General features: G+C 37.8%; 2 protein-coding genes and 1 long non-coding RNA gene across 3 annotated transcripts; 2 read left to right on the top strand and 1 right to left on the bottom strand.

Moving 5' to 3' along the window:
• Window positions 1-1,342: 1,342 nt before the first annotated feature.
• Window positions 1,343-8,510, bottom strand: btr01 (bloodthirsty-related gene family, member 1). The gene is made up of 8 exons (XM_079859684.1): window positions 8,439-8,510; window positions 7,057-7,684; window positions 6,863-6,958; window positions 5,547-5,780; window positions 5,221-5,368; window positions 4,912-4,956; window positions 2,100-2,126; window positions 1,343-1,979 (listed from the first exon to the last, which is right to left on the bottom strand). Exons 2-8 carry the CDS (start codon window positions 7,675-7,677, stop codon window positions 1,414-1,416), a joined length of 1,737 nt encoding a protein of 578 aa, XP_079715810.1. The 5' UTR covers window positions 7,678-7,684; window positions 8,439-8,510; the 3' UTR covers window positions 1,343-1,413.
• A 5,033-nt stretch (window positions 8,511-13,543) lies between these two features.
• Window positions 13,544-17,221, top strand: LOC307154654. The gene is made up of 4 exons (XR_013820410.1): window positions 13,544-13,621; window positions 13,723-13,840; window positions 14,953-15,019; window positions 17,139-17,221. It is a non-coding gene; the product is annotated as an uncharacterized lncRNA (long non-coding RNA).
• A 3,582-nt stretch (window positions 17,222-20,803) lies between these two features.
• rps6 (ribosomal protein S6) lies at window positions 20,804-25,316 on the top strand. Its single transcript, XM_079853155.1, has 6 exons — window positions 20,804-20,882; window positions 21,371-21,502; window positions 23,221-23,431; window positions 23,915-24,061; window positions 24,809-24,966; window positions 25,179-25,316. Exons 1-6 carry the CDS (start codon window positions 20,877-20,879, stop codon window positions 25,272-25,274), a joined length of 750 nt encoding a protein of 249 aa, XP_079709281.1. The 5' UTR covers window positions 20,804-20,876; the 3' UTR covers window positions 25,275-25,316.
• The last annotated feature ends 23 nt before the right edge of the window (window positions 25,317-25,339 follow it).

The following is a 25,339-nucleotide window of genomic DNA, read 5'->3' on the forward strand; positions in this document are numbered from 1 at the left end:
CAGCGATCTTTTGTGGCTGTTCAAACACACTCGACCACATGAGGCTACGGAAACAAGCCGGTCTAATGTGATTTCGAATACCTCTGGAAGTGGTCGAAAGTGGACAAGCTCAAAACCAAAACATATCTTAATAGACTAGGTGTAAACACTAAACAGGGCCTGAGAGTTTTCTGTCTCTCCATTATACAACTAACACAACTAGTTGTACACAACTACACAACTAACACTTTCAAGCCCCAGATTGGTAGTAAAGACATCATAAAATTAATCCATGTGACTTCAGTCACAATTTAATGAAGTGACGCAAGTGCTTTGTTTGCAAAAAAAACAAACAATTTGCAAAATATTAATCCCCAACTGGCATTCACCAGAGCACCACGACACATGCGTGTTGTGTTGACTGGAGAGCAGACATTGTTGCGTGAACGTGTTTTGTAGATTAATATTTTGTAAATAAAATGGTAAATGATGTTGTTTTTTTGCGCAAACAAAGCACTCGTGTCACTTTTTTTTCAAGGTTTACCCACTGGGTTGATATGGATTACTTTAATGATGTCTTTACTACCTTTCTGGGGCTTATAAATGGTAGTTGCGTAGCATAGCTGTCAATGGAGGGACAGAAAGCTCTCAGATTTCATTAAAAATATCTTGATTTGTGTTTCAAAGATGAACGAACGGGTTTGGAACAACATGTGGGTCAGTAAGTAATGACAAAATTTTGGGGTGAACTAACCCCATCAAGATATCAAGATACAGGCTAAGCCAACAGAGAAGTTGCTTTTAAATAAAACATGACGTTGTTTTTTTTACAAAAAAGAATAGTGAATCGTTGATGAAAGGCAGAATGATTGTTTATTATTATTATTATTATTATTATTAGAAATTATTGTGTAACATAAAGCCCCTGCCTTGCATACAGTACTGTACATAAAGGCAACCCAAAAATACAAGAGAGATGCAGCAGTCACCTATACTGTATACAGATTCACATTTATTTTTGTTTTATTATAACGTACAAAACACATATTTGAACATTATACATTTTTATGCTTGGTTAAATACAAACTAAAAGAGAGGTTATTTTGCAATCATAACTCCATATAACATCACCAACCAATGTTATATTAAGTGTCAAATAAAATTTCAATTTTAAACCTTGGCAATCGTACTAGGTACATAAGATGAACTGTTTAATGGTTTGTAAAAAAATAATAATAATATAATATATATATATATATATATATATATATATATATATATATATATATATATAAAGCAATTAAGCCATATGATCACATGGATTGAAAATTAAAACCATAATATTTTTTATAATTAGGATTGGAATTATATAACTAAAGTAAATAAGTAAATAACCTGTGAGATATATTTCTTTGTTTCTATCCCACTATTCTTTCATTTTTCAGTCAGCCAGCTTGGGTCAGCTGGATAGGCAGGCCATATGATAAGGGGTGCCTCATTTTTGCCAGATTTGTTGGTGCATGGGCTGAAGAAAGGATATAAAGTCTCTGTAAAGGAGTCTGTGAGGGCAAATATCAGTGACTTTGTCTCTGCATTATAAAAGGACAATTGACCTTTCTCATAGTCCACAAACACGCCGACACTCTGCGGTTGTGGGTTTATGTTTATAGGCGTTGGTGGTTCTGTGCGAAAGACATATTCATTCTTGTCACGTAGACTTAGGAACCAAAATCCATTAGCTGGGTTTGCGGCTATTTTTCCTTTCCTGTTAATAGAGCGGCTGGCAATGCCCAAATCCCAGTCCGTCTTCTCACCCACCAAGACCTCCCAGTATTGGCAGCCAGAGCTGATACCTTGACGGCCAAGTACACACACCACACGGTCAAACCGTTCGAGTGTGTCTGGCACCATCTGGTAGCGGTCACTGCAGCGCACCTGTTTACCATCCTCAGAGATGATCAGACGTGGATGGGCTGTGTCTCGATCTAAGGTCACGTCCACTGAGCAGAGAAACAGAAGAGTTGAAAACACAGTGATTGCAGGAATACAAATGAAAGTGGGGACATAAATATTTAGAGTATCTTATGGTGTGCAGACAGAGAATAAAAATGATCTCATACTTGCATATTCCGGCATTCTCCACACTTCTAGTTAGAGAAAAGCAGAAGAAAAATATTAATTTTAAAATAAAACAATTCAGAATTAAGAGGCTTTGTACAAGACTTACTACAGAGCCACCCTAATACACAACTAAAGTTTGGAATAATAAGAATTTTGAAAAGTTTTGAAAGAAGTCTTTTATATTCACCAAGGCTTCATTTATTTGATGTTATTTATTACAATTTAAAATAACTGTTTCTATTTGAATATATTTTAAAATGTAATTAATTCCTGAGATGCAAAGCTGAATTTTCAGCATCATTACTCCAGTCTTCAGTGTCACATGATCCTTCAGAAATCATTCTAATATGATGATTTGCTGCTTAAGAAAAATGTATTATTATTATCAATGTGCTGCTTAAAGTCTAACTGAAATCAAAATTGACCCTATTTACTTTGTTAGCGCATATTACTAGTTGTGTGGTGAAAAATTAATCCGTGCAAGTTAATACACAGAAAAAAACAGTTTGCCGTCGTAATCTTTAATCAAAGTCTGAAAAGTTACTTCCGGTCTGGAATGGCGTTCCTTCTCTGATGATGTAGGTTTGACGGCTTGGGTTGGGAAACGCTTAACCACTCCCCTCAAACCGCTAGTCTGCTATGAGTGAGAGATGGAGAGGAGGAGCACTAGAGTAAAATCCTGCCCTCTGTTCAATATTCCTTTTCACTGGGAAATACGTCACAACAATGGAGAAAAGTCGTTTGCAACTTCCGGTTCACGCGGACTTGAATATTTTCAAAAGAAACTACCATTAAAAAAAGTATTTTAAATATATATGTAGTTCTTTTGAACGTTCAATTTTATCAAAGAATCCTGGAAAAAATGTCACGCTTTCCACAAAAATATTAAGCAGCAATAACTATCTTCAACATTGATTATACTAACAAGTAAGTAAGATTTCCTCTGATTCTGTCAAAAGCAAAAGCAGTGTTTTATGTGAAGGTATGATAAGTTAAAGGATTAGTTCACACCAGAATTAAAAATTCCTGATAATTTACTCACCCCCATGTCATCCAAGATGTTCATGTCTTTCTTTCTTCAGTCCAAAAGAAATTAAGGTTTTTGAGGAAAACATTGCAGGATTTTTCTCCATATAGTGGACTTCAACGGGGACCAATGGGCTGAAGGTCCAATTTACAGCTTAAAAGGGCTCTACACGAACCCAGCCAAGGAATAAGGGTCTTATCTAGCGAAACGATTGGTCATTTTCTAAAATAAATAAATAATGATATGCTTTTTAACCACAAATGCTCGTCTTGCACTAACTGTGATTCGCCACACATTACGTAATCACATTGGAAAGGTCACGCGACTCACGCGTGACGTAGGTGGAAGTACCGACCCAGTGGTTACAAACAGTGGGCCAATGTTTCAGAAAACATTGAAGCTTCCCCGGGCGCCGCCATTGATTAGCAGACCCTCACCTGCTGTTAGCGTTCCATTGACTCCCATTCATTTTGCCGTCACTTTGACAGCGAATAACTTTACATCTGAGGCGTTTAAAGACTCCATTTGTCCATTATTTATTTCTAAAGAAACACGAAAATGTATAAAAGGCTCCATTACCTTGTATCTTACGTTATGGCCCCGTAGAAGCAGTTTTTGTAAAAAATAGGCTAACGATTGCGTCATAACCACGCGACTCTCTGTCGCACAGTAGATAAATTACAGTATGGACAGGAGGAGAAGCTCGCGGGCAATCGGGGGGACGTGGAGGCAAAATTACAAAATAATTAATCAGAATACTTAGCAAAAGTTTCTCCTGCTCCTAGCTCATGGACACCTCCTACTCACATTCTCCGTCTCTGCAAGTTTCGCAAGGGAATGATTCAGATTTCTCTTGGCACAGCTACTAGAAGACAGACGGGTTGCTCACGTCGTCAAGCTTAGTTTGAGTCTGCGCAGTATACGCTCAGCCATCAGGAAGTGAGTGCTTCTAATTGACTTCACTTTTCTCAGTTGAATCCAATGGGGTCGCTGTGTCCATTTCTTATACTGTCTATGTTTACAAAGCGAACATGCGAAGGCCAAGTCAAATGCAAGTACACACTTTTAAACACTGGGTCGGTACTTCCTCCTACGTCACACGTAACCTTTCCAACTTGATTACGTAATGCGTGAAATCATGGACCCGCATCGCATAGCTAGTGCAAGACGAGCATTTGTGGTTCAAAAGTATATTAATTTAATATAAATGTAAACTTTTCCCTTATTCCTCGGCTGGGATCATGTAGAGCCCTTTAAAGCTGCACTGAAACTGATATTTGGACCTTCAACTCGTTGGTCCCCATTGAAGTCCACTATATGGAGAAAAATCCTGCAATGTTTTCCTCAAAAACCTTAATTTCTTTTCGACGAAGAAAGAAAGACATCTTGAAAAATATCCAAGAAAGATATCTTGGTTGACATGGGCGTGAGTAAATTATCAGAAAATTTTAATTCTGGAGTGAACTAATCCTTTAAAACCTTCAAAATTTTATGATACTCTTGGGGAGGATGTACTACATTTACACATACATTTATTCCTTTTGCAGAGACTTTTATCTACAAATAATTTGTCATAAGATCCAACAATATTCGAAGTACATAATGTTTTTAAGTTTAAAGTATAAACTAGATTAGTTGTAGATATTAACCCTGGCTTTGAAAAATGGACTATAATGTAGAAAATTTAGTTCTCAGTATTGACATTACAACTTTTTTATGATTTTGCTGAAATTGGAGTGGATGAGGAAAAACTATCAAAAAAGTGAAGAAAAAACAAAACGTACTTTGTTGATATATTTCCGGTGAGTTTTCCATGGAAGTGTGCAAACCTGAAAGTACAACAATACATACCATGAACATGACTGAAACCAGTGATATGTGCATGCAAAGAAAAAAAATGCTCTTAATATTTCACTGGTTTTAAACAAATAATGTTTGGTGAGGGGAAGCATCTGAAGATCTATTGAATCAAAGAAGATGTCCTCATTTTATTCACATGAACCATATGCAAAGTGAAATACGTGAGTGTGCATACAGTATGATGTATTTGATGTACATGTTAAAGAGCATTTCAGGAAGGAACTTTCTCTTACACATCGCTGACAGTCTCCTGAGCCTTTCCTGAGCCTCCTCCACCATCCGAGTGACATTCCTCAGCACTGCCCCTGCAGTGGGGTCAGGGGTCAAGGCCACTTCTTCCCAGCTCTTTGTCACAGGTAAACTACTATAGGCTGGATATGTCTGAGAAGAAACAGCAATAAATAAAATACTGGTTACATATTGGGATATAAAATACAAAACGAACAACACAATTGACTTGACGTGTTCAATTATTTAAGCTTTAAATAAAAGGTGAATATACAGGACAATTTCTTGACTTTCATTAACTAAACCATTAACATCTGGATTTAAATGAGACCTTGAAGAAGGTAAGAGGATCTTGGGATTGGGTTAGCTGGTTGAGGTTGCTGCATCTTTGTTTAAGTTCTGAGATCTCCGTCTGCAGCTCACGTATGAAGGCCTGAGAGCGAAGTTCGGCAGCCCGCTGTCCCATCTCCACCACCTCCAGAAGTTCAGCCTGGGACTTCTCGACAGCTTTCATCAACTCAGCAAACATACTCACTGTTCCTACTTTCTCTTGATTTGCATTCACCTTATAGGCAAGTAAATGAGATGAGAAAATAATGTAGCAGAAAACCAGATAAGAATGTAAAGAAAGACAATTATGAGAGTAAAGAAATGCTGAAGTATAAATAAAATATTTAAAGGCATAGTTCACCCAAACATGAAAAATTCTATCATCATTTACTCACCCTCTTATCCTTTAAACCCATTTGACTTTCTTCTGTGGAACAAAAATTTGATATTTTGAAGAATATTCACATACATGTTTTTCACACAGCAACAGTTAATGGTGACCATGACAGTTAAGCTCCAGTGACGAAAAAAAAAAAAAAAGGATTTTGGTCTTTTGAACAATACAGATTGGTTTGTGCAAAAAAGTCATTAAAAACAAACAGTGAATAAACAACTTAATTTTTGGTCTGTTCCTATCACAAAGCTTGCGTGGCTTCAGAAGGCTATCACATTTACTTTTGTTCAGCACATTTTCGTGGGTGAAAATCAGTCAATAAATAACTTTTAAAATGGCACCACCCCAGTGACAACTTTTGTACCATGAGTGTAGGGCTTAAAATCACCATGAAATCAAAAAGAATGATTTTTTAATGGAAAATGTAAGTGTTTATTATAAATGATTTATCTGTGCATATCATTACTCTATTTTAAAATCCATGTGCCCTCATAATCTTTAATCAAAACTTGACATCTCTTCTCTGATGATGTATTTACTGGTCCGAGGGCAGGACAACCTGTCACTCACATGACATCACAGGAATAGTAAATTCCAACCATGCAACGAACCAATCAATTCAAGATGGAAAAAATCAAGTCCCGTCCTACATTTTTTCTTGTTTGAGAAGCCGTTTCACCTGGATATACATCACAATAGGAAAGATATGACAATAGCAACTTCCGTTTCATCCTGACTTTAACAGAGCTCATCACAACAAAGTCATGTGAACATTCTTCAAAAATTCTCCTTTTGTATCCTATTACATAGGATAAAAACAGCATATGTGTTTGAAACAACATGAAGGTGAGTGAATAATGACACAATTTTCATTTTTGGGTGAACTATTCCTTTAAAACACTATATGACAAAGATGCACACACTTGAATTTCTGCAAGTGATGTTTGGATCTTCTCTATCTTCTTCTCTCTGACTGAGATCAATCCTTGTAGCTCCACCTCCAAGATACGCAGCTGGGACTGAGGAGAGATACAAAATGATCAAATGGACACATACACTTATAAACATTGACACTGAGGCTGAGCCCTATACCTCAATATTAAATTCTCACACTAACCTTCTTAATATTCATCTCTCTCTTGGCCTCCATCACAGAATGCCCGTTATGTTCCCTCTCTGCGCATATAATGCATACACATGTCTGATCAGTCTTGCAGAACAGCTCCAAACCATAGCCATGTCTGGGACACTGTGGCCCATTGGAACCTGCTCCACTAAAGTTTCTTTTAGGTGTCTTGGCCGGAGGGAGAGAATGAGCATCAGGGGATGCCAAAAGCTCTCTGGATGACGTTCTTTGGAAGCGGCTCTTCATCTCTGGCAGTAGCCCACTGGGTAGCTCTACCAGTCTGAGCTGCCCTCCAGGCTTCGCTGCAGAGAATGGGTTGGTGGGTAAATCTGCAGGTGCACTTCTGGGCGTGCTCATCGTGGTCTCCGCCATCCGCTTAAACTGCTCTGTGATCTCCCTGAGCGTGTGATTGATGTGGAGCTCAGGGCGCTTGCGGAAGCTTTCCTTGCACAAGGGACAGAAACAGCTTTTTCCCTGGCCCTCCCAGTAGGAAGTGATACATGATGAGCAGAAGCTGTGGCCGCAGGGTGTGGACACAGGATTGGTGAAGACGTCTAGGCAAATGGAACAGGTAAACTGCTCCTCTGACAGGAATTCACCAGGAAATGACATCGTATATCTGAAAGCATACAGACTGATTGAAAAACACAAAAACATGCAGATACACTCAAACACGTACACCAATAACTACAATAAAGATGTTTGTTTTACAAGTTTATCATTTATACATAGAAAAATCCCGATCCTTCAGAAACCATATGAATTCTCAAAACTTGAATGGATTCCTTTAAAGTGAATGTTTACCTGTCAAAAACAATGTTTTTTAAAACAATTTTCAGTTATTATAAACTATTGCTAACTGAAATGTTGGAATGAAGTCAGACTAGCTACACACATACAACAAAGCTGATAGGAGCAGCCAACTTACCATTACATAATGTACAAACGATCGAATAAAACATACTGTCACAAAACCCAAGACCAAGAAAATACTCTGATGTGCTCTTAGAACACCATCGCATATGAGTTTATCTTAAATACAAATTAGCAGCCAATTACATGCTTCATGAAACTTCCTATGCTCTATAACACTGTAGGGCTGCTTCTGACAAATGTACCTCATTAAGAGCATGTAAACAAAAATAATAATAAAAAAAAATAAAAATTAATAATATAAATCTGCTGTGTTTACAAAGTAATTGAAATCACATGATGTCAGTCAATTGCATGTCGTCTTTTAGACATTCAGACAGGAAGGATATATAAGGTAGAACCCAACCTTACGAAAACTTTACATACAGACACAGATGAGTGTATGAAAATATAATCTAAAAGACAAATTCACAGACGTAGATACTCCTTAAAAAACGAACCTCTTGTCTGTCCGTGTCTTTTCCTGAATGTTTTTGGTTTTTTGCCTCGGTTCTCTTCCGCTCCGTAAGTGCTCCTTCAGTTATGGAGTGGAGACCTCCTGGAAACAGGTGTGTCCGCATACCAACAGGCAAACACACAGTTAAGTTATTCAACACACGCACCTGGCTGCCGATCCGACCAGTCAGACAAGTGCAGATTTTTAGTTTTAGAGATTTTAAGACTCTGATTTTCATCTACGTTTTAAACATTTCTAACATTAGGACTGACAAATGCTGTCTCATGAGAACGGGGTGACAGCACTCAGAATAGGCAAACTGTATGAGTTCATTGTGTGATTTTACTAAAGATAAAAAAAAAGAAGTTAATGTTAGTTATGAGTCAAAATCTGCTAACTGTACAAATGTACAGATTTATCATTTTTCGTTGGAAAATTAAACAACATTTTATCCAAGTTTGATAATTGCTTTAATCTTATAAACAACTGAGAAGTGATCAAACTACATTTAATAAAAATCACCTGTCAGGTTTATAAGATATTCTAAAGACATTAGCTCAAAGGGGAAATATTAATAATAATCCATAATTACTAATTATGATTAATTATTAATATTTGGGTCAGTAAATTAGATTAACTTTGAGGTAAGCCAATTAATATTACAATCAATTAATCAGTTCCAACGAACACTTTGATTATTCATTTATTCTAAGAAAAGGGTATATTTCATGGTCACTGAAAAATAATTATTCCTTAGCATGTACAGCAATTAGAGCATATTGTAACAAGTTCAAGATCGTAAAAGGGACTTTGTATGCAAACAGAGGATCAGAAATCAAATTCATAATTGTGCACAAGTTTTATTAACTAAATCACAAACATAACTAACACTAAACAAACATACATAAATTCATACATACATACATACATGCAAAGGGGTGAGTGATGTGGAACCGGAAACAGGAAATAGAACTATGGAGCAAGATCTATTTCAGTATGAAAAGAACCATCAGCTGATCATTTTCAGAACACCTCATTAAATTGATATACTGTACTTGCATGGTCAATTCTTGAAGTGGCTGAAGATTGAATTCGTCATTGGGTCCTTGAGTGTCAAAAGTCATGGTGCAAGTTGCAATCGTTTTTTCTCCGTTGGATGAAGAAGATAGGATGAACTGGTATTGTCGCTGTTCTCATGGCTGGAGTGCAGATTGTGGCCTACACGTTCTGGGCCGGCAGGACACAAAGAGCACATGGTGAAAGTTGCGAGGGACTTCGTCCGTGTTGAATGACGTCACTGAACTCCTGAGGTTGTCCTTGATGCTGGAGTGAGCACATGTCCTGGATGCTTCGAAGCCTCCTGCCCTGGGCCTGTTGAGGCCATGCTGGAACACACAGCATCCTTAAGGCAAGAGTTGTCCGTTTCCTTCTTGGTTGGATTTAAGAAAGGCAGGCTGACTCGGCCGGGAAGCTGCAGTTTAGGTCCGAGGGCAAGAGCTTAGAGGGCCAGATCTTGTGGTCAGTGACTTTTAAAGCTTGACAAAGGACAGCCCTATGCGGGCTGGTTCGCCCAATGAGAAGGGTAGAATTTCTGGCGGGAGTTTCCTCTGTCACCAGGATTTACAAGCCTTTGTCTTAAGCGTGCTCACTCGGACTGGCATGCTGGATTGGTGTTTAATGACACTACTAAGGAAGATTCTTAGTAATACTAATGTGTTGCACAGCTATTGGCATATCATGTACACAATCATTTCGATCTTCAAAGTACCAATTTATCGAGACCAAACATGGTATAAGTGGGGTACACTGATTGTTGGTCCTGTAATAACTACATAGTATCAAAGAGATCATTGTATCAACAGAATTATTACAAGACACAAGACACAACAGTAAATCATTCTCAAAATGTTCTGGAATGCATGTTAATTTAATGTTAGTCAATTCATCACTAAATGAATGCAGGAGAGTCTGTTTTGCAGAGTGTTTCTGTCTTCCCATTGTCTCTCTCTTCCACATGCGGTCACATTCTTTTGGGTCGTAAAACTCTTTGTGTTTCCTGTAACAAGACACCGTCCTGCCAGTGTGTTAGCTTTATTTGGGGATGTTAAGTTTTGGTGAAAGTTTCACAGTGAGTTTGCTGGATTATTCATTAAATAAATGAATTGTGTGTGTCCGATTGGTCCAGACGCTACAATATATTATATCAGCATGTGAGTCAAATTGGAGAGAAGCTGCTCACTGCAGAGCAAATGGGTTGAGCTTACATGTAATTTGGGCCTAATGGGTGGAGCTAGAATATCCAACCACACCCTAGCCCTACCCACAACTCTACCCCTCTACACCATTGGAGCTCCAGAGAGGAGGAGCTGTACTAATCCCACCCCACTGGAGCTCTAGAGAGGAGGAGCTGGACTAATACCACCCCATTGGAGCTCCAGAGAGGAGGAGCTGGACTAATCCCCAGTCCATTGAAGCTCTAGAGAGGAGAAGCTGGACTAATCCCACCCCACTGGAGCTCTAGAGAGGAGGAGCTGGACTAATACCACCCCATTGGAGCTCCAGAGAGGAGGAGCTGGACTAATCCCCAGTCCATTGGAGCTCTAGAGAGGAGAAGCTGGACTAATCCCCACTCCATTGGAGCTCTAGAGAGGAGGAGCTGGACTAATCCCACCCCACTGGAGCTCTAGAGAGGAGGAGCTGGACTAATCCCCACTCCATTGGAGCTCTAGAGAGGAGGAGCTGGACTAATCCCACCCCACTGGAGCTCTAGAGAGGAGGAGCTGGACTAATCCCACCCCATATGAGCTCCAGAGAGGAGGAGCTGGACTAATCCCACCCCACTGGAGCTCTAGAGAGGAGGAGCTGGACTAATCCTACCCCACTGGAGCTCCAGAGAGGAGGAGCTGGACTAATCCCACCCCACTGGAGCTCTAGAGAGGAGGAGCTGGACTAATCCCACCCCATATGAGCTCCAGAGAGGAGGAGCTGGACTAATCCCACCCCACTGGAGCTCTAGAGAGGAGGAGCTGGACTAATCCCACCCCATATGAGCTCCAGAGAGGAGGAGCTGGACTAATCCCACCCCACTGGAGCTCTAGAGAGGAGGAGCTGGACTAATCCTACCCCACTGGAGCTCCAGAGAGGAGGAGCTGGACTAATCCCACCCCACTGGAGCTCTAGAGAGGAGGAGCTGGACTAATCCTACCCCACTGGAGCTCCAGAGAGGAGGAGATGGACTAATCCCCACTCCATTGGAGCTCTAGAGAGGAGGAGCTGGACTAATCCCACCCCACTGGAGCTCTAGAGAGGAGGAGCTGGACTAATCCCCACTCCATTGGAGCTCTAGAGAGGAGGAGCTGGACTAATCCCACCCCACAAAAAATGGATGACTACAGGGACTCATCTCAAGATCCCTCTTTTAACAGTTCATCTATTGCCAAAATTATGAAAAAAAAAAAGATACGACAAGAATAGAAAATTATTGAAAATATTCAAATCAGTAATATCAGAATCAGAATGAGTAGTGTGCATAAAAAATGTGTGTCAAAACCAACACACTGAACGATGTTCACTAACATGGAATAGTTTTTCAATTGGATTGACACACATTCTCTTTAGCATGCAGTGTGAAGTATTTCACTCATCATTCTGATTAAATTTCAGCGAGTGAAGAACAAATTTATACTCGTGTGCGTTATGTATTATGCATGTTATCGTCTCTGACAGACAGCATGTTGAAGCCGCTCTGACCGCCATTTTCTCGCTGTTCTTGGAAAGCGGTGACACATTCAAAACATCCGATGGTGTGGGTTTTCCTGGGAATACGTTTACTCACTGGACCAATGCTTCTTGTAAATACTACCATGTATTTTGCACGTTATTTTTGATAGACATCGATGTTGTGATATTCAAATGATGTGGATTTGAAAACAGATGGATTGTAAGGTAATAATTATTTATTTCCTAGCCGCCAAGTATTCAGTGAAGTGATTGATGCCCATGAGTGTGTTATGTCGATGTTTTTAGTTCTAATATTCCAACCGACCACCAGCCTAAGTTTTTGACGGACGTGATAACATGCATAAAGGGTGAACTCTGTTTGATTTTTGGGTAATTATAAAATGTGCTAGAGACATTCAAAATGCTTTTTGTGTAGATCATTATACTTTTTTTACAGATTAATTTTATACTGTATAATTTTACAGAATGAGGTTTTCGTGGCATAAATTTCATGTTACTCCGAGACTGACATGTTTGGCTTGACAAAAAGTTGTTTCGTAGGCCTATAACAAAAATCCTTTATTTAAACCGCATTGAAATTGCAGATCCTGTTGTAAATACTGAAAAATCACTTTTTAAAACTGTTGTTCCATTACCCCTTAGGAATTGTAATCAAATCATTAAAGTCACCATAAAATCAAAATGGACAATTCTTCTTTTTATATTGCAGTATTACAAATGATTTATTCGTGCACATCATTTTTTTTTTTTTTTTATTCATGTGCCCTTGTAACTCCCTTTATCACTTGAGGTGACATCTCAACCATGTCAATTCAACACACCATGTCAATTCAATTAGAAATGTTTTTCAATCACCTGTCTACTTCTGACACATAATAATGTGGATAGGTGAGCATGTCATTGTTCTGTTATTTAAAATTAGCTTTTGATCTCTTTGGTGAAGCTGTGAAGGAATAATTGAGAGCTTCCATGGCTTTGTCACCGCCTTTTACACTTTCAACCTGGACACAGATCAGCACTTCTGAAGTAAAGCTAACAAGAACATTAGGAACATAATGCAAGATAGGCTATATCATAGTAAAATTGCATACTGAAAAAAGGAAAGAAGGAAGCAGAATTAAAACAGAGAGGGGGATTCTTGATGCTAAAATAATAAATACTATTTTTAAATGTGATTATAACCACATAAGCTACACTGTTAGCAATTGATGTAATTTTTACAATAAATTTTACAACAACATATTGTATTCATGTTTTTATTGTAAATGCAAATGCATGATGGGAAATTTATGGACAGTCCTGTAATTTTATTGTAACTACACTGTAGAAGCATTATTTTACAGCCACCGCATAGCATTGTGGGATCGTTGCTGTTTGAATTTTGAAATTGCGCGCGGCCAACGGCACCAGAGAATCAAACATTTTTGGAAGAAGAACACATCTCAGGTATGAAACGTTAACATGAAATCTATTTTATAAGTATATGGATATATTAATACCGTTGATATGAGTGAGTGCTGCTGATTGTTTCGTTTGGTATATTTCAGTGACATTAGCTTCAGTGACGTTCGCCCCGAGTCGACTAAAAACAACCTGAACTGACCGCGGTGAAGTGGCGTCTTCTTTCTCAATCCATACGGAAAAGGAACCACATGCAGGTGTAAGGTACGAGATATTCACAATTTTTTGTTTGGTATATTTCTCAGTGACATTGGCTAGAGTAAAGTTAGATCCCTATAACGTTAGCTCAACTCGCCCCGACTCGACTCGCTCACTCCCGGTATAAATTGAACTGACCCCGCTGAAGTGGCGGCGTCTTCAATCCATAAGGGAAAAGGTAGGCTAAGTTACCACATCACATCAGGTACAAGACACTAGATATTCACAATGGAAAAACAAACATGCATGGTGAGTAGAATCGAGTCGAGCTGAGCTTGTAAATTAACTGTTAACGTGAATGGAAAACCACCACAATGACGATAGCTCAAATAATGTTAGCACAGACTGTAAAAATAAGTATTAAAGTTAGCCCCTAAGCCTCCTTAGCTCAGATTATTATTGCATTGATTACACGTGCTACCGGGCAGGCTGTTGTAACGTTAGCTAAGTAACGTTATTAGGACTTCTGTTTTGCTGTTTTGTAATCGGGGGTCTTGAAGTCGTGGTGGTTTACACACTTAGCATAAACGTAACGTTAGCTTGTAGATTTTACGGTCGCTGAATACTTACAGAATTAAATGAAGATACCAGCATTGTCATTTAATTAAAGCCCATATTTCAAATAACGTTTGCTTGTGTTTACAAACGTTAAATTGTTATTTGAAATATGGGCTTCAATTAAATGACAATGCTGGTATCTTCATTTAATTCTGTAACTTAAGTTAGCTATAGCTGTGATAAAAGCTGAATATAGCATCTGTTCAGATGTTATAACTTTACTTTGTGCTTGGCCAACCAGGGTGAAAGAGCAGTCATGTAATCTGTCTTTATATAAAATAAACTGCGCGTGCGCAACTTAAACCTCCAACCAGCATCGTCATTAAATATTTTTTCGGAGCCTGGGTTCTGTTGAAAGGCTTTCACTGCTCTCTTTGTCTTCAGAGAAGGCAGCAAATTATCAGTAGTATTAAAATCAAGTTAACCATTTTGTTTTTCTCAAATTATATGTGGCTGCCTGGCAGACTGTATGGAATATTAAAATAATAATAGATTTGTAATTGGTATTTGTTGTGTAATTGGTAATACATTTGGTAATGTTTACATTTTGTATTCTCTAGCCCTCTGCCACAGCTGCTGATATCCAGAGAGAGACCCTACCCAGCACACCTTGCTTAATTGTACAAGGTATATTCTTCCCTTATTTTGTTAAAAGAGTAGTTCACTTTTAAATTAAAATTACCCCATGATTTACTTGCCTTCAAACCATTCTTTCTGACAAATACAATCTGAGTTATACAAAAACAAAACCTGACACTTCCAAGCTTTACATTGGCAGTGGATCAGTTTGAAGCTCAAAAAAGTGCATCTATCCATCATAAAAGTGCTCCACACGGCTCTGAGGGGTTAAAATAGGCCTCCTGAAGTGAAGAGTTTGTGTAAGAAAAATATCCATATTTAACACGTTACAAAGTAAAATTCTAGCTTACGGCCAAACAGCCATACGCAGTCTACTTGCATTCAAAGTGCAACTTGCGCAACTCATGACGTCAGAAGTAGCGTAGTGTGTCATGGCGTAGTGTAAATATCAGCAGTACGTTGTATTACTCGCATAAGTTGCGCTTTAGAGTAAAATCTGTATGTTATTGTTCTTTTGGCCGGAAGCTAGTTATTTTACTTCATGTACGAAAAATATTAATATTTAAAACTTTACAAACTCATTGCTTTGCTTCAGAAGGCCTTTATTATTAACCCTTCAGAGCTGTGTGAATCACTTTTATGATGGATAGATGCACTTTCCTGAGCTTCAAACTGATGTTGCAATCCACTGCCATTATAAAGCTCTGAAGCATCAGGGTGTTTATTAATATAACTCCGATTGTAAATATATTGTGAATTTTAACCGTTTCAGCCAGGTCAGGATTTCTTTTTCAAATGGTTAAAATGTGCATTTAAAAGTTGGATGGAGACCCAGCTATTACTGTTAAGTGTCTGTTCTACCTAGAGTTGGTATTCCCATACAGGACATTTATGTGTAAACAGAAGAGTCTGACGGACAGCAGTTTAACATTACGACTTTCATTAATTAATTAAATAAAACACTTTGAAGTGTGGTTAAGGTATTTAGCAGATGCTTTTGTCCAAAGCGTCATTCGACAGTGCATACATGCTTGCAATGACGTTATATATTTACAAAAAAACAATGTAAAAGCCAATGTAATTCTAAATTTTAAAGGGTTAGTTCACCCAAAAATGAAAATGATGTCATTAATGACTCACCCTCATGTCGTTCCAAGCCCGTAAGACCTCCGTTCATCTTCGGAACACAGTTTAAGATATTTTAGATTTAGTCCGAGAGCTTTCTGTCCCTCCATTGAAAATGTATGTACGGTATACTGTCCATGTCCAGAAAGCTAATAAAGACATCATCAAAGTAGTCCATGTGACATCAGTGGGTTAGTTAGAATGTTTTGAAGCATCGAAAGTACATTTTGGTCCAAAAATAACAAAAACTACGACTTTATTCAGCATTGTATTCTCTTCTGGGTCTGTTGTCAATCCGGGTTCACGACTCCGCAGTGACGCTGCTGACGTAAGACGCTGCTGACGTGTTATCTGGTGCGCCCGAGCTTCGTTTACAGTCTGAGGGAGACGCACGCTGTATTCAAGCTATTTTATATTGTTCCTCTGTGTCGAAATCCTTAGACATGTTTGCGAAGATTGTTTTGTTTACAGCGTGCGTCTCCCTCAGACTGTAAACGAAGCTCGGGCGCACCAGATAACACGTCAGCAGCGTCTTACGTCAGCAGCGTCACTGGGGAGTCGTGAACCCGGATTGTCTTGACAACAGACCCAGAAGAGAATACAATGCTGAATAAAGTCGTAGTTTTTGTTATTTTTGGACCAAAATGTATTTTCGATGCTTCAAAACATTCTAACTAACCCACTGATGCCACATGGACTACTTTGATGATGTCTTTATTAGCTTTCTGGACATGGACAGTATACCGTACATACATTTTCAATGGAGGGACAGAAAGCTCTCGGACTAAATCTAAAATATCTTAAACTGTGTTCTGAAGATGAACGGAGGTCTTAAGGGCTTGGAACGACATGAGGGTGAGTCATTAATGACATCATTTTTTTGGGGTGAACTAATAACAAGTTAAGTTGTTAATATTAAATAAATACATCAAAATAATTTTTGTTTATGAGCAAGTAGCAATACTTTTGTTTTTTACACAGTATTTGTCATTATTTAACAGATATGAAAACTTAAAACTTTTTTTCCTCTCTCGGTTTTCAGAACTTTTTGTGGAATCAACTCCCAGACGGGCTGCAAAGCAGAGAAGAGATACGGGCTCAACGCACCTGTTTACACCCTCCTAAGAAAACAGTTTTTAATAAAAGATTAAAAAGATATCATTGTTGTGTTTTTAATTGCCTAATACGGATAATTACAGGCAGCATTGTATTGTAATATTTACAAATAACAGGATACAGTATATTGAATTACAATATTAAATTGTAATTCTGTCCTGTGAAATTACAGGAAATTCCTGGCAACTGAGTTGCAGTAAATATACAGTAAATTGAAATAAATTACAGCATTTTACTGTAATAATGCTACTATAATCACAGTACAACTGCTGTATAAATACAGTACTTTATTGTAAAAGTAAACAGTAATAATCCTGTATATTACTTGCTGTAAATTTACTGCAATTAGTTGCCAGGAATTTCCTGTAAAATTACAATAAATTTTTAACAGTGTACACTTTTTATTTTTTATAACCTGTGATACGTGTCTTCAGGATTCTTTGATGAATAAAAAGGGGAAAAAAAAAGAACAGCATTTATTTAAAATAGAAATCTTTTGTAACAATATCCTGTTCAAATGGTTTGGGGAATGTTTTTGAAATGTTTTTTTTTTTTAAAGAAATTAATAGGCCTACTTTTATTCAGCAAGGATGTGTTACATTGACAAAAAGTGATAGTAAAGATTTATATTTTTAGAAAAGATTTATATTTTGAATGAATGCTGTTCTTTTTAACTTTTTATTCATCAATGAATCCTGAAAAACGTACCACAGGATCCAAAAAAAAAAAAAAAAAAAAAGTCTTGCATCAATCTGTTTCCAACACTGATAATAACCAAGTATACTTTTTTTTCCCCCACTGTCTATGAAATCAGCATTTTATATTGATTTCTGAAGTATCATGTGAGACTGAAGACTGCATGGCGTAATGATGCTGATAATCAAGCTTTGCGTTACATAAATAATTTATATTTAAATATAGGCTAATTTAATTTATATTTTATGTCACTGTTTGTGCTTATTAATGCTTTGTTAAAATTGTTTGCAAACATGCATGTCAGTAGTCTGCTTTAAAATAAGAAAGAAAGAAAGAAAAAGAAAGAAAGAAAGAAAGAATCACCATGTCTACCTTGTACCTCAGATGTTGTGTCTTTGATGTCTGTGAAGGTGTCATACCATTTGGTTTCACACCTGATAAAGCAAACGCCGCTCGCTCTGACCTTAATGTTCTGCGACCCTCTGTATTGAGAACATGCGTTCCGCTCACTTAATTCTTCTTTTTACCTTACAGATGCAGGTATTCGGAATTTTCTTTCAGACACATTTGGCTAAAAAGTTTGTCTCACATCGCACAAGTGCATCTCGTGAAACTTCATTTGGCGATCCAAAGGGGGGCAGCAGGATTGAGCATTTGAGAAGGGTGGTGAGGTTGGGAAATGTAACTCAAGAAAATACAAACCAACCTTCGAGTATAAGCTTGCAGGACAGTACTATGATCTCCAAACCAGCTGTGAATTTAGCTCACAGCTCATCCTCTACAAACGCGAAAGGATTCTGGAACCAGTTCATGTTTCGTGGAAAATCAGACTTCAGATACGTCCTGCCAATTAGGAACATCGAGGTCCGTCAAGAAAAGTGTCGTGCGCTGAGTTTCTCTCAGGTAACGTTACGGGTTAGTTTACGGATTTTTATGATGCATACATAATGTGTGATTTTGTAGATTTACATGTTTTAAGCAATTTGCAAAACGATGTTTTCTATTTCACAGAGGATCTTCCATGAAAAATGTGAAACGTTGGAGCTCCAAAACAACGTCTGTTTCGGAAAATGCGACACGTCGCCCTCTAGTGGTGAAGACGGAGTTTCCTTTCACTGCGCTGTCTGCTCACCGGTCATCGTCGCTCACAAGACTGTGAAACTGCAATGCGTTGACAACACAGAGATTATAAAAGTTGTAAAAATAATTGAGGACTGTCAATGCAAAACAAACCAAGGACAACATTCACATCACAACGGTCCTGTTCTGGTTGATCCAAGCGTTCATCAATAGACCTGTCATCAAAAAAGATGAACTAGCCTACAATTAACGATAACTGTTGCTATGTAGGCCTATCTCTTGGTTTTAATGGTCATAGAAGTAGTCATATAAGGTATACGATGTGTTTCTAGAAATACACGCCAAGTTTTTGTACCCAGTAGCCTACTGAGGCTTCAAAACAGGCCTATTATCCTTAAAAAATAAATAAATAAATAAATAATATATATATATATATATATATATATATATATATATATATATATATATATATATATATATATATATATATATATAATTTTTTTTTTTTTTTTTGTTGAAACTCTTAAACCCTTTATAGCCTATTATTTTGCACTGGACACAGGTGAATACAGGGAGAAAACAAGAACGGCTACTTTCACAAGTGGAACAAACACATGTAAAAGCTAATAAAAAGAAAACGAACTGTTTGTAGTGTGGTCTTATCTCTTTCCATGCTGTTGAATAGTAGGCTAAATTTTGATGTACACAAACATTGATCGGTTCTGTCATAGGCTATTTAAACACTGGAAATTCAGAAAATATAATAATTTTATTAATTTATGGCAAACGAATGAAACTTGACTGAACTTTAAAGAACATGCGTTTATAAAAGGACTATAAGATGTAATGCATGACTTTTATGTAAATCATGAAAATTAGCATCAATAATACCAATTTACCCATAATTTACAGGTTTTAACATCTTTTATGAAATATGTTTGGGTCAATGAAATGACGTGCAAATTTTTGTGTCCTTGTGCATTTCCTATGAAAATAATTTGATACATTCATGACATTTATCACTTCTATAAAACATATTTAGTTTGAATTCATTTTTAGTACATTTAAATAATAGCCTACATATTAATTTTTTATTTTTTTTAATCTCAAACCCCTAAAATGTCAGGTGGTGCAACTGTACGAACATATGGACAGACTACGAAAACTATTTAAAATTAAATATAAAACATAAAAAACAAACAAACTATGGCATCATTTTAGGTTTGAAACCTTTCATATAAACACATTAGATATCAATAGTTTTAAAGTTGTTGAGATAATTGAAAAAACTTTTGTCCAGCAATTTGTATATTCTCAAATGTCTGGGTGGCACAACTGCAAACATGGCTCTTTTATTAAGAATTGACAAGGTAATTACAGTAAACATGATAATGCATCATCCAGACCATGAGGACCCCCAACTTGTGGCAGAATGAAAAGGTTTAGATCTCTCAAATATACTGGTAAAAACTGCTAAATTCAAGTAGGTTGGTACAATAGCCTTTCAACTACAGTATCGCCTGACACGAAAACAGTCAAAAAATGTATTTAAACATTTTGAAATGTTATTTAAAAACTGAAACTTGTTTAAACACATTGTTCATGACTCAAATATGCATTACATCAGTTTTGAAAATACTATAAACAACACTTTTTTTTTTTTAGCTTTCTTTGTCAATGACCCGTTTATAGTTTTATCGTGTAGTGTAGGCCTATATCTTTCACTAGATGTGTACATGTAGTCTACTATTTTGCTCTCAAACAAGTTTGCGCCTTCTGTTTCAAAACACAATATACTCTCGCGATAACCTGGAAGTCTATGTGAGACTACGAGTCGGATATCCGGTCTCTTTTCCGTGGTGGACTCCAAGCGAGAAAGTCCTCCATAATGAAGGTAGGAGGACTGAAATTGCAATTTTATAAGTTTTGTTATTCACAGTGTGGTCAAAATATCGATTGGGTTGCATTATACCATCTCAAAACTATCCGATGTACTTTTCTGAATCGAGTTGGGCTCAAACAATATGAAGGATGGACGTTGATTTCGTTAGATTTGGAGGACGGCCGTGGAAGTGCGGCAACATGGCAGCGACCAGGATAGACATTCAATGAATAAATGAGGAAGCTTTAAAGTTGCGGGTAATTAGCCAGCGTTGTCGCCAATGTTGTAATTAAATTCAACGTTAGGACCCTTGTATTGAGTGTCAAACTAACGCTCGCTGTTCGGTAGCATAGCATTAGCGGCTAGCTAGCAGAGACGTGTCAGATGAAGACCTCATCATTTTGGCCAATTTGTACAAGACAATGTAATTATCCCTGGTTTGTATTTAACAACTATAGCCTCGGAACACAGTGTAATTCTCTCTTTACTTTTCCATCTAGCTCAATATCTCGTTCCCCGCCACTGGCTGTCAGAAGCTGATAGAAGTTGATGATGAGCGCAAACTGAGGATCTTCTATGAGAAGCGCATGGCCACAGAGGTGGTCGCAGACTCTCTGGGTGATGAGTGGAAGGTAAGCTATCAGAACCTGTTTCATCACATCGTTTATGTTGTGTATTTCCAGCATTTGAATGCTTCACGTGTTGATGGTTGACACTACAGGCCGGTGAAGTCTCAATTAGCTGCTAAAGGGTTAACGTTAGTTCAACCTCATGTCTTTCCAAACCCATAAGAATTTCTTTGCATATCGGTACTTAAATTAAGATATTTTAAATGAATTCTGAGAGATTTCTGAACCTCTGTTGAAAACATGCACCCCAAATTGACAGTTTATTCATGCTCGAGCTTCCTTTTACCATAATCAAGTGCTCTGTATGTTCAATGATCGAAGTTTTTATATACATTTATGAATAAAAGCCTAATTTAAATCTGGTGATCATATGATCAAGTGAAAATGTCTGTTCAACACTTGGACTCGTTTTGCAATCTCCTTATGAGTGTTTTAAATAGTTCGTTTTTTGGGGTAATTATTTCTTTAAATGAGGGACAGAAAGCTCTCAGATTTCAATACAAAAATCTTCAATTGTGTTCTGAAGATGAATGACAGTCTTATGGGTTTGGAATGAAATGAGGGTGAGTAATTAATGACAGAATTTTTGGGTGAACTAACCCTTTAAGACTGGAATACACTGTGTAATGAACAGATTTTAAAACCCTATGGTCTGGTTTTACAGACAGGGCTCAGATTAAGCCAGGAGTAGGCCTTATTATCAGGACTTTTAAGTAGCCTTTTTAATAGGGATGCACAATATATCGGATGATTTATATTTTTGTGGCACCTGCAGACCCTTTTGGTTGGTCAGTAGCTGAAAAGGGGGGACAGTTTGGTGCCAACAGCAACAGTGGAGCTGCTAAACGGATAACAACCTGATCATATTAATTGTCTTGTTGTACTGCAAAGCTCCGTCAAACTTCATGCAGTGCACTATTTAGTGAATCTGGAAAGGTTCTCTGCATATGTGCGGACACGTTTGCCTGTTTAAATGCATTCAAGTCTCTAAATTCATTCAAATTAGATGAAGATTCTGTGCACAAATTACATGATTTTTCTGTGAAGTGTTAACTTGGACTGCCCAAAATCTGCAGACTGGCTCTGATTTTTGGCAGCTACCATCGACTCGTCCAGACTGCAAATCTGGGAAAAAGTTGTGTATTCCAGCCTTAATCTGCTCAAAATATCAAACATGTTAAATGTCCTCAGATTAAATGGAATCATAGTCTGAAGCTAAAACAAAGTATGTGCCCATCATACACGTCACAATTTTCTGTGAGATTAGTCAACTCTGATTTCCCAAAATCTGCAGACTAGCTATGACTTCCGGAGTACAAACCGGGAAAAAGTCGTGTAGTGTGTAAATTAAATGAAAATGTTAATTTACTCACCTCCAAGTTGTTCCAAACCTGTATGAATTTTTTTCTTCTGCTGAACACAAAAGATATTTGAAGAATGTGGTTAACCAAGCAGTTGATGGACCCCATTGCCCATCAACTGTTTGGTTTCCGATCATCTTTTGTGTTCAGCAGAAGAAATTCATACAGGTTTGTAATAATTTGAGGGAAAGTAAATAATTTATTTTTGGATGAACTATTCCTTTTAGTGGACTTTATGGTTGGTTTATCCTGAATGTGTAGGCTGTATAAAACTAACTGGTGTTAAACTGCTGCACACATGACTTCAAAATCTTCAAATTGGTGTTAACATTGGCACAACCATGTTCATTTGTGTTGTAGGGCTATGTTGTGCGCATCAGCGGAGGCAATGACAAACAGGGCTTCCCCATGAAGCAGGGTGTGCTGACCCATGGTCGTGTGCGTCTCCTCCTCAGCAAGGGTCACTCCTGCTACCGCCCTCGCCGTACTGGTGAGCGTAAACGCAAGTCTGTCCGGGGCTGCATCGTCGATGCCAACCTTAGTGTTCTGAACTTGGTCATTGTCAGGAAGGGTGAGTACAGCTAAAATTAAGCTATAGTTTAAATATGGGATGTTATTCAGATTGTACACAGCTGTGGATCTTAAGAGCCATTATATCAATAGTGTAATTTTACTCATTATTCAAAAAATAATTCAATCTTAATGAGAAAATGTTATGCATGATTTAATTTTGTGGCACTAGCAGACCCTTTTTGCCTGTTCAGTAGCTTATAAGGGGGGACAGTTTGGTGCCAACAGTAACAGTGGAGCTGCTAAACGGATAACAACCCGATCATGTTTTTAGTGGCTGGTTGTACTGCAAAGCTCTGTCAAAATTATTGCAATGAATACAATAGGAAACTATATATAAAAAAAAAATATATATATATATGTATATATATATATTGATGGCCATATTTAACAAGCTTTGTCCTCAATGCATAGCTCATTTGTAAATGGGAGCAGGAATTTAGTATGCATGTCCATAGCATCTAATCGGTAGTTTTTCCTTCAGGTGAGAAGGACATTCCTGGGCTGACTGATAGCACTGTCCCTCGCCGTCTGGGACCCAAGAGAGCTAGCAGAATCCGCAAGCTCTTTAACCTGTCCAAAGAGGATGATGTCAGGCAGTATGTGGTCAGGAGACCCCTCACTAAAGAAGGTACAACTAATGCTTCGTATTTTTCGTCATGTATTGAGTGAACATTTCATCATGAAGTGATCATTTCAGCATATCTTGATCATTAGGTCACAATAGTTATGTTATTGGTTGCCTAAAGACCCATTTTATTATTTTTAAAAAACAAAATATGGATGGTTTGAATTTGCGGCACTAGCAGACCCTTTTTGCCTTTTCAGTAGCTTATAAGGGGGGACAGTGTGGTGCCAACAGTAACAGTGGAGCTGCTAAACGGATAACAACCTGATCATATTAGTGGCTGGTTGTACTGCAAAGCTCTGTCAAACTTCATGCAGTGCACTGTTTAGTGAATCTGGAAAGGTTCTCTGTGTGCGGACTGATTTTCCTGTTTAAATGCATTAAAAGGTCTCCAAGTTCATTTAAGTTGTTTTCACTGGGACATTTAGTCAGTTTACTCATGAAGTTGTGTGCCCTTTTTATTCATAAATGACATAAGCTGGAGGGAAAAGTTCTTGAGTGACGGATGTTTGGAAGTACATGTTTTTTTTTTTTTAACATGTTGTACTTGAATACATGCTTTCCACCCAGATCTTTAATGTGGTGGTGGTGGTGATCTGCTGTTTGTACTGTCAAATGACTTCTTGCCATAATTTTAATGTCACTTCTGTTAGCTTAGCCTGACTGCATCTAGTTTATTACTGGAACCAATGCCCCCAGAAGGATTTAAAATGTCCAGAGACTCATGGATGATCATGCTCTTTCTGATAGGCAAGAAACCCAGGACTAAGGCCCCTAAGATTCAGCGCCTGGTTACGCCCCGTGTGCTGCAGCACAAGCGCAGACGCATTGCTCTCAAGAAGCAGCGCACACTGAAGAACAAGGAGGAGGCCGCAGATTACACCAAACTGCTGGCCAAGAGGAATAAGGTACATACATTAATTTTTAGCTAAAAGTTTAATTGATGGTACTTTCCTACAATTTAACCTATGTGCATGCATGAATGAATTAATGTATTTGTACAAAAAAGAAATGCATGGATTGAATCTTGAATGCTGAAGTGCTGTAAAAGTGTTAAGCACAAACAGTGTGAATGAAAGGTATGTTGTGTAAAGCTGAATATGTTCTTTTTTTTTTGTAGGAGGCTAAAGAGAAACGTCAAGAACAGATTGCTAAGAGACGTCGTCTCTCCTCACTGAGAGCCTCCACATCCAAGTCAGAGTCAAGCCAGAAGTGAGACATGTGCCTCACAAATAAAGCATCATTTTGTTGAACTTTCTATTTGTTGTCTTGTTTCTTCAT

Source organism: Squalius cephalus (assembly GCF_949319135.1).
Source record: "Squalius cephalus genome assembly, chromosome: 2".
In the NCBI taxonomy this organism is placed as follows: Eukaryota; Metazoa; Chordata; class Actinopteri; order Cypriniformes; family Leuciscidae; genus Squalius; species Squalius cephalus.

Coding starts and splice junctions, on each gene's coding strand:
- rps6 (XM_079853155.1), top strand. Junction 21,503..23,220: donor CTCTGGGTGATGAGTGGAAG/GTAAGCTATCAG, acceptor TTTGTGTTGTAG/GGCTATGTTGTGCGCATCAG. Junction 24,062..24,808: donor GAGACCCCTCACTAAAGAAG/GTACAACTAATG, acceptor TCTTTCTGATAG/GCAAGAAACCCAGGACTAAG.
- btr01 (XM_079859684.1), bottom strand. CDS start 7,677: ATGTCATTTCCTGGTGAATTCCTGTCAGAGGAGCAGTTTACCTGTTCC. Junction 2,127..4,911: donor ACCGGAAATATATCAACAAA/GTACGTTTTGTT, acceptor TTCTCTAACTAG/AAGTGTGGAGAATGCCGGAA. Junction 1,980..2,099: donor GAGAATGCCGGAATATGCAA/GTATGAGATCAT, acceptor TTCTCTGCTCAG/TGGACGTGACCTTAGATCGA.